General features: G+C 38.6%; 1 protein-coding gene across 2 annotated transcripts in view; it reads right to left on the bottom strand.

Annotated features, from left to right (window-relative positions):
• grm4 (glutamate receptor, metabotropic 4) overlaps window positions 1-15009 on the bottom strand; it is a 233237-nt gene that overhangs the window by 45146 nt on the left and 173082 nt on the right. For both annotated transcript variants that reach the window (XM_065279718.2, XM_065279719.2), the window contains exon 7: window positions 7833-8033. In XM_065279718.2, coding sequence (XP_065135790.2) covers window positions 7833-8033 — 201 coding nt within the window. The remainder of the gene's footprint in view (window positions 1-7832; window positions 8034-15009) is intronic.

Genomic DNA, 15009 nt, shown 5'->3' with positions numbered 1-15009 from the left:
ACGCGTACTTTCATATCTCCATACTTCCCCGACACAGGCCATTTCTCCGCTTTGTGTTCGAGGGGTGGCCATATCAGTACAAAGTCTCACCGTTCGGGCTTTCTCTCTCTCTCCCTGTGTCTTCACGAAAGTTGCGGAGGGCGCACTGCAGCCCCTGAGAGAGAGAGAGCGGTGTTGGCGTTTTGGCGTATTGGCTCATAATAGCTCAGTTTCGTCAGATGCTGTGCACACACATAAATCGTGTACTTAAACACCTCGCTCGTCTCGGTCTTCAGGTCAACTGGGAAAAGAGTAAACTTTGCCCCGTGCAGAGGATCTCTTTTCTCGGAATATAACGGGATTTGGTCGATTTAACAACACGTCTCATAGAAGCGCGTGTTCAGTCAATTCTGACTTGCCTAAACATTTAAAGGCAGGGTTGCGGTTCCACTAAAATAATTTAAAAAACTTCTGGGGCATATGGCAGTAGCTGCGGCTGTGACACCGCTCGGGCTGCTCCATATGAGACCGCTTCAGTGTTGGCTTTATGACCGAGTCCCGAGGAGAGCGTGGCTCACCGGCTTTCACAGTATTATAATTACATCGAGATGCCGTCACACTTTCCCCCGTGGTCAGACCCAGCGTTTCTCAGGGTGTGGATGCCACTGAGATAGGTCTCCAGGCATGCTATTGTTGGCAAAAATGTCTCTACAACGGGGTGGGGAGCTACGTACGGCGGGCTCGTCGCTTCGGGGGTCTGGTCGACATTCCAGCGACATTGGCATAAATTGCCTCGAGCTGTGCACTGTATATCTTGCGCTCGTCCGTTTCATCAACGTGATTCGATGCTTAAGATGTATTAGTGCGCACCGACAAAACTGCGGCTGTAGCGTATATCTATCGCCAAGGCGGTCTGCGCTCTCGTCACCTGTCGCATCTCGCCCGTCTCTCCTCTTCTGGAGTCAGAAGTATCTGAGGTCTCTTCGTGCCATTCACATATCGGGGTCGCTGAACACAGCGGCAGACGCGCTCTCATGAGCAGCGCGCCCCGGCGAGTGGCGGCTCCACCCCCGGTCGGTTCAGCTGATTTGGAAATGTTTCGGCAGAGCAGTTAGATCTGTTTGCTTCTTCAGAGACAACCCATTGTCGCCTGTTTTATTCATTATCCGAGGGAACACTCGGCGTGAATGCACTGGCACACAGCTGGCCGCGGGGTTTTCCCCCAGTAAGCTTTATTAGCGCAGACACTGTGCAAGTCAGGGAGGACGAGGAGCGCATTCTATTAGTTGCGCCGTACCGGACAACTAGGAATTGGTTTTACAGAATTCACTCTCCTCGCGACAGTCCCTCCCTGGCTGATTCCCTGGCACATTATGGCACCCTCGCCCCGATCTGTGGAACCTCCATGTGTGGTCTCTGGACAGGGCGCGGAGGTTTTAGGTGATTTACCCCAGGCGGTATCTAACACCATCACTGTAGCGCGAGCGCCGTCTACGAGGCAGGCGTATACGCTGAAATGGAACCTGTTTGTTGTATGGTGTACTTCTCAACGAGAGGACCCCCGGGAATGCTCGATCAGTATTGTGCTTTTATATCTCCAGCACCGCTTGGAGAAGACACTTATCATTAAAGTAGATATCGCGGCAATATCCGCGCATCACGTACCCATAGACGGTAGATCTGTGGGTCAGCACGATCTGGTCATTAGGTTTTTAAGAGGTGCACGGAGGCTGAATCCTTCGCGCCCTCCCTCTATTCCTCCTTGGGACTTGTCCATGGTGCTGAAAGCCCTTCAGCACTGCCCTTTCGAGCCTCTGCGGACTGTGAGCGTCAGGTTTCTCACTATGAAAACTTTGACGCTCCTCGCATTGGCTTCTATTAAAAGGATAGGGGATCTTCATGCATTTTCGGTCAACGATTCGTGCCTTCAGTTCGGGCCGGTTGAATCCAGCGTTACACTGAGACCCCGGCCGGGCTACGTGCCTAAAGTTCCCACCACTCCCTTTAGAGATCACGTGGTGAATTTACAAGCGCTGCCTTTGGAGGAGGCAGACCCAGCCATGGCTTTGTTATGTCCTGTGCGTGCATTACGTGTGTATGTGGATCGCATTCAAAGCTTTCGGACCTCAGAGCAGCTCTCTGTCTGTTACGGTGGTCAGCAGAAAGGGAAAGCTGTCACTAAACAGAGGATGTCTCATTAAATTGTAGACACAATCGCCCTGGCTTATGAAAAACAGGGCATTCCTTGCCCTTTTGGGTTGAGAGCCCATTCAACCAGAAGCGTGGCTTCATCTTGGGCTTTGGCTCGTGGTTCCTCACTTTCAGATATTTGTAGAGCTGTTGGCTGGGCGACACCTAATACGTTCACTAGATTTTACAGTGTTCGTGTTGAGCCGGTATCCTCTCGAGTTCTCTCGTCAGATCAGTGAGAACATCGAGGAACGGCTCCTGTGTCGGCTTGGTGCCTTTCTTTTCGGTGCTGCACGACCGCACCATTATGGAAGGCAGTTAAGGCAAAAACGTTACAAAAAGCTGTTTTTTGTCTCCTCCACCGCTTGGTGGCCGATGTTGCGGAGCATCGGCTGCCAGCCTCTCACTAGATGTATCCTTGACTATCTGGGTGAGGCTAGCGCCCACATTGCGCCCCCTAGTGGTTTCTTTGTGAGTATTTCCGTGGAAAGTTTCTGATTTACCATGTTTCCCTTAGCGGAGTTCGTTCCGCGCCTCTCTAGTGTTGCTAAGAGAGTGTATTTTTTATAGACCTCGTGTCTTTTTATCCATCACCTTAGTGGTAGACCCCTAGAGGGTTTTCTTTCCGCAGCGATCTTAGTCCCGCCTGACGAGTTCGCTTCCCAGTTCGCCTAGTCACTATCGTGGGTTAAGGAACAAGTAGTGACCGGCCTCTGCTTCAACCCCATTTCCGTTCCCTTAAAGAGGAGAGTCGGAGGGTTTATGCAGGCACTGGAAGGGTCAGCTTCAGTGGCGCTTTGGTAGGGATTCCCAATTCGTCGGTCACGACGTGACGTCGTAGTGACCGACTGAAAGGGAACGTCTCGGTTACATATGTAACCCTCGTTCCCTGAAGGAAGGGAACGGAGACGTCACGTCCCGTCGCCACAGTTTGCTGTTCCACTGCTGATATCGGCCGGACCCTTTCCTTCTGTCCAGCTTTCTCAGCAAAAAATAGCTGATTTGATAACTGCACCTGCCGCTCATTAAATACCTGTGCGGCGGGGCGGCGCCGGCAGATGCAGTTATCTGCATGCCAAGTTCATTGGCGTTTTAAAGGTTTCTCGAAGCAGATAGGTCACCCGCGAAGCGGTTCCCAATTCGTCGGTCACGACGTGACGTCTCCGTTCCCTTCCTTCAGGGAACGAGGGTTACATATGTAACCGAGACGTTTTCTATTATAAATACATTAAATTCAACTAGACAAATTAATATACAATATATAAAAAAATCTTTAGGCAGACGTTTCAGTACTTCAAGGAAAAGCTTGCAAATTGGTCTTAATTACACTGTTAATGTAATCAAGTAAAACATTAAAGCGTTCAGTAGGTATATATAGCACAGTACAGTACCGCATCACAGCAAAACCCTTCAGGTCAAATGTAAATGTAAGATGTGGTTAAAGCCTGCAGTTTAAGCTTTGGGAAGCAAACCTAGTAGTTTAAAGGCCATCACCTGCTGTAGGCTTACAAAAAAGAAACCACTCTGGACAAGTGTGATAGTTTCAGACAGAGAAGCGATGGGTCGCTTCCTTCATTCCTTCAAGGCTATTGAAGTCTCTAACTAACCTTACATTAGAAAGGGTGAACAGGGTTACGTGCGAAAAGCTCTGCTGGAAACAGGCGATTTGAGACCAAAGCTGTTTTCGAACCCGTCCCTCTCATCGCAGCCTGTGGTTATGTAGCGGAGCAGAACGCTGGTAGTAAATCACTGCCAGACTGTAGATCACAGCTCATCTGCTACTAACGTCTGCCATGGCCACTTCTAAACTGGCAGCGCATGTTGCAAACTGATTGCGTTTTGAATACCATAATGATTATCAAAATATCCGTTCATTAAACGGAGTAATGGTGGCGTTTCGTACTGTGAAATCAGTGGATTTGCTGTAAACAGGACTGTGGATGCAATGATACTTACAAGAATGATTTCTAATGATGCAAGAGTGTAAGACTTGAATGTAAGATGTGCTTGTAAATTTGTACTTTTCGGTATAATCAATGTTAGACATAAAAAAAATAATAATAGTGGAGTCCAAATTCTGAGACCACTAGTGAATATGGTCTGTTTTGAAATTTGCTAATTTTGCTAATTTATTTGTACTTTTCTCACAACAAGTTACGCCATCAGCATAAAAACTGAGCAGTAATTAAACATAATTGTTTTTAAATTATCTTTGTTTGAGTTACTTTTTCTTTAAATGAGGAACTACATGCATTCAGATTAAATATGCTCCGTTTTGAACTGTAAAAAAAGCCTTTATATAAAGCACATTAAAATATGAAAAAGAAATGTTAGTTGACATTTTAACAAAAACCTTTCTGCAAAAAAATTGCTCTTAAGGGATCAAACAAAATACTGCTACCACTTTTTAGTTTAAGCCTCAAAAACAAAATTTGTGAAATCTTTAAAACTGTGAAAGCTGCACTTTTTTCTTTAAAAATGAAATCAATTATTGAGCAAATGCATAAAGTATCAGCATTCAAAACTGTGTCCTTATCTTTCACGGATTAACAACAGTAAGCCTTTAATAATGATTTATAAAGTAAGCTGTCAGGTCAGATTTTGCAGGAAATGTCAGTTGCTTTTCTCATAAACATAAAAATAAGTACATACCTGTAATTTTATGTTTTAAACAGAGTTGGCGATATAGAGACAAACTTACATATTGCAGCTTTAAACAAGATATAGCCTCTATACAGTATTATACCGCAATGAAATTAAAATGAAAAACTGTCATTTGTTTTGGAATATTGTGGATTTAAAAAAAAAAAACACTTATCTGTGAGCTTCAATATTTTTTAGAAAATAAATGTGCCCTCATAATCTTTAATCAAAAATGCAAATCTCCTCCCCTCCTCAAAACGATTTCTCTTTACTTCCAGTCATATGGTATGGCAGGTGGGTGGGGTCCGGAAAAAGATTGCAGCGATTAGCAATTAGCAACACAACCCAACTTCAAGTCTTTATTTTATTTGCCGGGCGACCCACATCGCCTGGAATTCATTTTGGTGAATTGGCTCATACAAGAAAATACGACATAACATATACAATAAAAACATAAAATCTATAAAGAAAACTGATTCAAATGATCCAATCAGTATTCAATAGACGAATTCAAGTCCCGCCCTGGCTTATTTCATTTCTGAAGCTTGTTTCACTCGGATATACGTCACCACGGGAAACGTAAGACAATCGCTACTTCCGTTTCATGGCGACTTTAAATTTATACTGTGGCTTGTTAAATGCTTTATTCTGATTGGTTGAGATCAAATGTTCCACTGGTTTGGTTTATTTTGCTTTAAAACGCACATCTAACTTGTCAAATGTCTTAAATTAATCACCAGAGCAATGTCTGTGGTAACCATGGTATAAGCAGAATAATTGACTCCGGTCCTTTGAATAAAAAAAAAACGCAAACCCGCTGTGTAATTTAAAAAAACTTGTTTTAAATTACAAAACAACAAAGATAGAGACACAAGTAACAGGTTGTGCCCCATTACCACCTTGTATGTGCATTATTTTTAAATAACTCAACAGCCTGCTGTCTATTATTCCTTACATAAATACTAGAGATGCACCGATATGAAATTTTCCACCGATAGCCGATTATTCAGACTGATACCGATACTGATATGGTGGTTAAATTAAGTAAATTAACAAAATTCTGAAGATTAATATGAATGGTAAACGTTGTATAAGCGGAAAAATTGATGACCGGCCATCGGAGTGCATTATTTTTGAATAATTCAACAGCCCGGAGTCAATTATTCCGCTTTTACCATGGTTACCACAAACATTGCTCCGGTGGTTATTTTAAGACATTTGACAGGTAAGGTGTGCGTTTTACCAAAAAATAATCAACAGGAAAATTTCTCAACCAATCAGAATAAAGCATTCAACAGGCCATAAGGTTTAAAATAGTGATGTTTCTTTATATTTTCTATACACAGAGCTCAAATTCATTGCATTGTCATGTTCTCTATTGATTGACAGGATATGCCATGACAATCGGCTGTTTTTAAACTATCAGTCGATAGCTGAAATATTGCTTTTATCGGCCAAATCCCAATCATTGGCTACACTGTAAAAAATACTTTGCTGCCTTAAAATTTTTGGTTAAATCAACTCAGATTTACAAGTCATGTCAACAGAAATGAGCTGTCACAACTTATAAAATATAGTTGAGAAAAGTCAACTTATTTTTTACAGTGTAATATATCGGTGAATCTCTAATAAATACTCTACAATATGCACCATACCTAATGGTCTAAACCAGTGCTTCCCAATCCTGGTCCTTGATGCCCCCCTCCAAAACAGTTTAAGATGTCTCCTTTTTTAACTCTTTCCCCGCCATTGACGAGATCTCTATGAAAAGTCCGTCACAAAAATGAAATTATCTCTGCTTTTTGCTCAAAATGTGGTGTTTTTGCAGAAACCTACCCATATTCAAAAGCTGATCACAAAAGAACTACTGAAGGTAGGATGAAACAGTTTTTTTTTGTTTGAAAGCAGAGGGTCTGTTCTTTCATTTGGTATTTTGTATGTTTATATATTTGAAGAAGAACATTTTCTGGAAGACATTAAACTTTTGTGAAAATCATGAAAAACGCTGGCGCTGGCTGGCAACTTTTTTTAAAAACGCTGGCGGTGAAAGAGTTAACACACCTGATTTAACTCATAAGCTTGTTACGGAGACATGTTTACCATATTTAAAAGTAAGCTGATAAGTTGAATCAGGTGTTTTAAATAAGGAGACATCTAAAACTTTCTGTCAGGGGGGCCTCGAGGACCAGGATTGGGAAGCACTGGTCTAAACCATGCTCAAATTTCCAGATCAGTGCCGAGTTCTGGTACTGTGTTCAGCACTTAATATAATTCATTAAAACATAAGTCCCCGAAGACTCCCATCAAACACTTTACATTAAAAACCAACATTCAGCTGCTACTAATCACCAGGTCCTTCATTAATTCAATTAGTCCTGTATGCTGGCCGCTAGAAAACCTACATAAACTGAGATTCATGGTCAGTTGAATTGGTACAGAAGAGAAGCATTTGATCAAATAAATGACAGAACAATGTGACTGATCAATTTTCCATATTTCCTAAAGTCACATAAGCCTCTTCCACTAGAGGACAGAGGGCCACATCATCCACATCCTCTGAGTAAATGTGAATTAATTAGTCATGAAGCCATTGATAGTTCACAAAGAACATCTCCGAAGGGTGTTATGAGCCCAATGCAAACTACTTTAATTAAGCATACGTGGCTCAGGAGGAAACCTAAGCACACATCTACATACTTTTCTTGGAACTAGGCTTTAGCTCCTCAGAGGCTTTTAGTTGTTTCTCTAATCCATTTCTGCGGTTAATCTTTGTAAAACCCTCTGTCGACAATTTATGGCCGGGGCGGGGCTATAAAATAGGATTTTGGACAACTTTCCAAAGTGCCTCCGGTGAGTCTTGTTTGTTAAATTGTTATGCCGTAATGACGAAACCTAAATTCATCGTCAGAAGGCTAATTATGCAAAAATCCCTTTTCTTAAGCACCCATAAAAAGCTGTTTGCTGGTAGCTCTTGTAAAGGACAAACCACAAAGCTTTAAATCAGAAGGTAAATGGTTTACCTGCTATCTTGACGTTGCGGATGTACTTCAGCAGTAGGGTTCCGTCCACAGGGTCCATTTTTGAACAGAGTCCCACCTTGCCAGGGCAGAGGTCTTTGTGCATGTTATGGAGGGCGTGGGCCATCGCGTACACGGCATCAATCACAAACATCACTTTGCCCTCCTGTTCGTAAGCAGAGTCTTTTCCGATCCTCTCTTGATCTAATGGACAATGGGAAAGATGGCATGACCATCAATTAAAAAACGTATTCAATTTTATTTATGTACTGTAGCACTTTTGTACAATATTGCATTGCTTGAAAGCCACTTTATATAAAAAGGTAAAACACCAGCCTGAGCTCACGAGAATTTGTACATGACGTGACATGATTTTGTGTCTCTATGGATAAATTAATTGTAAAAGGGTTAAAATTTCAAAAATAAATTTTCAGATGATTGCATACATTCTCTTTTAAGTCTAAAATTTCTGGTTTTATTTCATTTTAAAAGAATATTTGGGGGATAATTGCAAAAATGTCAATGTGGCGTAACCGGTCTGTGTCAATTGGTGTAGGTAGTTTTTTTAATTAAAATATAAGTATATTCATAAAAAATGTGGAATAAAAAATAATCATCTAGTTTAGTGTCGTCATGATTTTTTTTACATACAGTACATTTTTACATCATTTGTCAAATATTATATAGAAAACAGAGCTGTTTTCAGCATATGTCATGACAAATATTACAAAAACGTTTTAAAATGTACATTTAGAAATAACTAATTATTTTATTTTATTTTTTATGATTATGCTTACATGCCATCAAGGTGGATATAATATTTAATATTTCTTATTTTTTGGCGCAATTGGGGGTTACACCATTTTACATTTTCAGATCTATTCAGTCTTAACTTTCATAAAAATGGTGCAAATATAATATTTTATTGCATAAAATTAACATAAATACACTGTGCATTGAAATAAACCTGATGCATGCTTTTGAAACAATATATTTTACGAGTTGGCAAAATCGTATGAATTCATATCAAGTTAATCATGCAAAAACGTATGATTATCATAAAAACAATAATGTAACCCTACCCCTAACCCCAACGTCACAACGGGTAAAAGTAAATTGTACAAAAATTTACCAATCTGGTCATACAAATAAAAAAAAATCAATTAGCCACCTTGTAAAATATGTACAAGTAGCCAAAAGATAGGGTTGACAACACAGACAAATATAAGATACAAGATATAATTGAAATCTAAAATAGTAAGAAAAGATTATTTAAATTAGTAGGTCAAAGTCTTTATAGTACTTACAGTAAATATTTAATTATTACAATGTATTACAAAATCAAGTCTCCTGACATATTATTTTACACCCTTATAACAAATATTTATATTTTACACAGACATGTAAATAAATATTTCCAAAAATCATTGGTGTATACAGGAGTTTCCTAGTACATATTAAGGGGGTGATGCAGATTTGGCAGTCAACATAGGCACAGTTTTCAATCACGTTACATCATTGACCCCCAAAATGGTATCAAGACTACCCAGAAAGTGAAACGTGTACCAACACAGCAAACAGCAATACTTGTTGATGATGAAACCAGTGAGTTTGTAGTAGGTGTAAATACAGTTCAATATTTGATGTAAACAAACAGCTTTAACCATTTTTGCCCCCAAGCTGCAATTAACCTCTACGTCAAACACAAATGTGGTTTTCTGAGATAAAATATGCTCGGTTTAAGTGTCTTATTTGTACATCTTTAGAATTTAATTGGAGCGAAATTGAGCAAAACAGCTGTTTCTGTAATTTACCACGAAGGTTGTTCAGAATAGAGTACGGCACGAGTGCTTCTCAACTGTCGGCTCGTGACCCAAAAAGTCACTGCAGGTGTACTCTGATAGTGAAGAAGCATTACTAAATGAAATAAATTATGAGCTACTTACCATATAAACATGCATACTTAGAAGAGAAAATAAACAGGTGTCTCAACCTTTAAAATCGAAGACATTGTCTAAATCTTTTGCTGTTTACATTTTGTTTGATCATAAACCAATCAGGAATTTGGGGTAAATTCATGAACCCAAACTATTAACAAAACCGTCCAAAGCAGTAATAAAAATTACCCAACTAAACTAAATTACAGGTTTACTTGCAATGAAAATACATGGTTTGTCCTCACCACATGTTTGCGAACTGACTGCAAAAAAATATATTTTTTTAAATTGTGCAGTGTTGGGGAAAGTTACTTTTTAAAAAGTAATGCATTACAATATTAAGTTACTCCCCAAAAAAGTAACTAATTGCTTACTTTGCTGAGGCTTGATCTCTTTCAGGCCTTGCAGGTGTTTTTTATGATTGCAAAAATATCAAGCTGTCTACTGTTCCCGCTCAGGCGTAATTCTACGATAACATGTTCAGTTTAATTCAGTACCTTATTTTATTTTTTAATTGAATTAATTAAACTGAAAAGTAACTCACATTACTTTTTTAAAAAGTAACTCAAATGTTAATGTGTACATTTATAAAGTAATGTGTTACTTTACTCGTTACTTCATAAAAGTAATATTATTACGTAATGCGCGTTACTTGTAATCCGTTACCCCCAACACTGAAATTGTGTAAATTATTGGGTATGTGCAGTTAATGTTAAATATTAATACAATTTAGTGTTTGATATAATGTTTGTAGTGTATAATATAAATTAATCTGATATAATATAAACTGTACTGTAAAAAGTTTGCCATGTGATGCCCAAAGTGAAATATGGTTTTGTAGGCAAAAATGCATTTTCAACAACGCAGTGTTGTTGTAATTTCACAAGAAGAGAAGAATGCATTACAGTCAAGCTTGGTTTAAGCTGCTAGAAAGCTAAAAAGAAAAGGTACATTTTAAGCCTAAAGAAAAAATATCTGAATTAAAAGTAGATATAGAAACAGATTAGGCTAATGCAGATGACAAACAAAAGCAAAAAGTATTATTTCACACAAAAGCAATTTCCTGAACACTGATTAAACTTTCAAATTAGCTTAAAAGTGGCAAAGAATATAAATAAGGGAAACGCTACTTGTTGATGTTTTACTTCACTTTCAGTTAAAGGATTGGTCCATTTTCTTAAAAGAAAAATCCAGATAATTTACTCACCACCATGTAATCCAAAATGTTGATGTTTTTCTTTGTTCAGTCAAGAAGAAATTATGTTTTTTGAGGAAAACATTGCAGGATTTTTCTCATTTTAATGGACTTTAATAGAGCCCAACATTTAATACTTAACTCAACACTTAACAGTTTTTTTTAACGGAGTTTCAAAGGACTCTAAACGATCCCAAACGAGGCATAAGGGTCTTATCTAGCGAAACGATTGTCATTTTTGACAAGAAAAATAACAAATATGCTCTTTTAAACCACAAATTCTCGTCTAGATCCGGTCGTGATGCGCCAGCGTGACCCCACGCAATACGTCATGACGTCAAGAGGTCACAGAGGACCAACGCGAAACTCCGCCCCAGTGTTAACAAGTGTGTTGAAAGAGGATCGTTCCTACGTTGTTGTATGTCAACCGATACTAATTAATGTCTTTGTGTCAGTTTATTGTTTACAATGGTCCGCAAATGTGCGTTTTATATATGTAACACGTGACCTCCCTACGTCACTCCGCATTTACGTTAGGACACGCTGGACAGGACCTAGACGAAAAGTTGTGCTTTAAAAGAGCATATTTTTTATTTTTCTAGTCAAAACTGACAATCGTTTCGCTAGATAAGACCCTTATGCCTCGTTTGGGATCGTTTAGAGTCCTTTGAAGCTCCGTTGAAAAAAACTGTTAAGTGTTGAAGTAAGTATTAAATGTTGGGCTCTATTAAAGTCCATTAAAATGAGAAAAATCCTGCAATGTTTTCCTCAAAAAACACAATTTCTTCTCGACTGAACAAAGAAAGACATCAACATTTTGGATGACATGGTGGTGAGTAAATTATCTGGATTTTTCTTTTAAGAAAATGGACTAATTACTTTAAGTATTACTTCTATTGTCTGTCAACATTTAAGATATTGGCAGTGAAAAATAAAATTCTCTGAAAGGCATTTAATCTCAGTTTCAAAAAACTGTTACTTGTAGGTATGTGAGAATGATCTAAACAGTGTGTGTGTGCATGCGTGTGTGCGTGCGTGTGTATGTGCACGCGTGTGTGTAGCACATTATGAACCTCATCATCCTTAACTCACAAGTTTGTGATACGCTTTTGTGGGTTACCACTTGAGACCTAAAATCCTAACATTCCTAGCATTCTAGCATTTTTCTCATAAATATGAATTGCACACAAAATATTGTGAAAACTATGAACATAAAAAGCATATTTTGATCCAGTGTGCCAGATGCTGCCTGGTTCATGAATATTAATCATGAACACTGTACAGCTAATTAGAATACTTCACCATCATTGGTCAACCTCACCATCAAGCAGAGTAATAATAGTAAACGGAGGCACAAATGACTTACAGTACAAATTTTAGTATGTAAATAAATTGCAAACACCCCGAGTTATTTTCAACCAGTTGTAGCCTAGAGGTTAGAGTTGCCGGTTCAAGGCTCACGACTGTTGGGTTGCAACTGTGGTGCCCCTGACCCCCAGTTGCTTCCCTGGCGCTGCAGTGATAGATGCCCACTACTCCGTGTGTGTGTTCATTATTCACGGGATGGGTTAAATGCAGAGGTCACATTCCAAGTATGGTTTAATATACATTGGCATCACTTCAACCAATTTTGGTATAAACCAAAACCGTTGTGTTGTAATCTCAAATGCTGAGTTGCTTAACCCATAGTTGGGTCAAATATAAACATTTTCTGGGTTAATTTAATCCAACGTCTGTGCTCGCCCCTAAAAATAACCTAGCATTTTCAGACCGCTTGCACACTCTATATTTATCCAGAAAGTTTAGTGGAAAAAAAATCATCAAATCTCTGCAATATGCCACGAGTTGTCATCTCACATGTTCAGCCGTATCTTGCTCTTCATGTCATGGATAAATGAAAGGGGTCTGGTAACATGCGAAGATAGAATAATAGACAGCGAGACAGCAAGCAAGATTAATTATCTCTCAGCGCTCATATAATCATGCCAGACAGCTGTATATTCATTAGAGCTGGAGTTGCTCAGCTTGGGTTATTTTGTAAGGTCTTAATTGCAAAGGAGCTGTTTCAATTATGACCCTGCCAGAACAAACTGGGGAGATGCTGTCAGATGTCAGGTTGGCAGATTGCAGGGTACACTTTTCAGAATAATGCCTGTGCCATTGTCATCTTGCGTTATTGCCAGCATTTACAGTACAGTTCTACAGTAATTCAAATAATGACAAAAGCTCTACTTTCCCTGAATTGGGTACAAAATAGAGATGAAACTTTTCAAAAAGTATTTTTTGAGTAAAGTCTACTTTCAGAGAAGACTGCTCAAAATACGTTTTAAAATTAAAAGAAATAAACGCACAAAAGCTGTCACTTGGGCGGTACTCTTTAAAAAAGTACACCGTTGTACCTAAAGAGTGCATATTAGTACCTCAAAGGTTCATACTGGTATATTAAATGGTACATATTAGGAGCTTTTTAAAGAGTACCGTCCCAGTGAGAGCTATTTTTCTAAGAGTGTACTGTAGATACAGTGTTCCTGTAATGTGTAGCTCAACACGTAAAGCATTAGTCATGTGTTTGATCCCCAAGGAACACATATCGATAAAAAGTCATATAGCTTAAAATGCACTAAAAATGACAATTTAAAAGGGATACTCCGGCCAAATATCAAAATTACCCCATGATTTACTCACCCTCAAGCAAGGACATTTACTAAAATAACTCCAAATGTGTTCATCTGAAAGATGATGGACATGTCTATCTCGGATTGCTTGAGGGTGAGTACATCATTAGGTCATTTTAATATTTGGCAGGAGTATCGATTTTAACCAAGTGCAAAATCAAAATCATTAAAAAATTTGTTTTTATAATGAATTTAATATTTTAACAGACTATGGGCCAGATTTACTAAACGGGGCAAATAATCGTGAGATTGCAATTTCAAAAACGCACAGATGGGAGTGGTAATATCCGCGGGTTATTTACTAAAAAGGCCAAATGAAATAACACAGGCGCAACAACTAATCTCAATAATGACCAAAGCAATGACTAAGAACTTACTTACGCATTCCTGTTAAACATTGTAGATTGCTTCCGGTTATAAATGCTCTACGCTGACATGGTGCTGTTTTCATATGTGACGCCTTTAACGTGGAGCTATCAAAGAAGACAATAACCGATGTCCAGTGGATATGCTCTTTAACATCTTAACCTAAGTAAATGAAAATGTACTAACTTTTTTTACTTTATAGCTTTTGGCAAAGGCATTTTCTTCTCACAGTTATTTAGATGTTAAAAATAAAAAAGAACATAACACAAATAATAATAATTCTACGAATAACAATAACACGCTACGATGGCACTAGGGCTGGGTACCGAACGTCGATACTTTTATGGAATCGAATGAAAAACTTTGATACTTTGAGTATCGAAAAATGATTTATCTTTCGATGCCAAATTTCGATTCCAAAAGCGGCTGTGTCTGTGAGCCTGTACTTGCGTGTAAGGACCTAAATCGCCACGATTGGCTGTCCACCACCACGTGACGGGGAGGATTTCTGAAAATACTCGCAGTCCACCTAAATTCCATTTAACTGGTTTGCTAATTTGAATGAAATGCCATTGAAGGCATTTTCTACTCATTTTAAAAATCCCAAATGTATTTAATATTTTGATAATTATGAAGTTGAGTATTGTTTATAAAAAACAAACATGCATACAAATCTTCCCAGTAAAACTCAGTCACCCATTTAAATATTATAACTTTTTGTCAAAGTTGCAGCTATAATGAACCCACAAATACTGTTAGTCCAAGCTAAATACCATTTTACATTTCATAAAAATAAAGCAGTGTTAATTATATTCTTAATTTCTTTATTTTTGTTTCTTTATTTTCATAAAAAAAAACTGATAAGTGTGTCTGCTGGCACACCCCTATCCAAAAAGCACAACCATTTTTAATATTGTTACCCTGAGTGAGAAGTGTTACCAGAATTTGTTTTAATTAAGGTGAAAAATAAAAGTTGTGTGTTTAGTGTATTTTTGTTAATGTTTCAA

The sequence above is a fragment of the Paramisgurnus dabryanus genome, chromosome 7 (genome assembly GCF_030506205.2).
Source record: "Paramisgurnus dabryanus chromosome 7, PD_genome_1.1, whole genome shotgun sequence".
NCBI lineage: Eukaryota > Metazoa > Chordata > Actinopteri > Cypriniformes > Cobitidae > Paramisgurnus > Paramisgurnus dabryanus.
The sequence above is the reverse complement of the archived record's forward strand: the minus strand, read 5'-3'. Positions and strand labels throughout refer to the sequence as shown.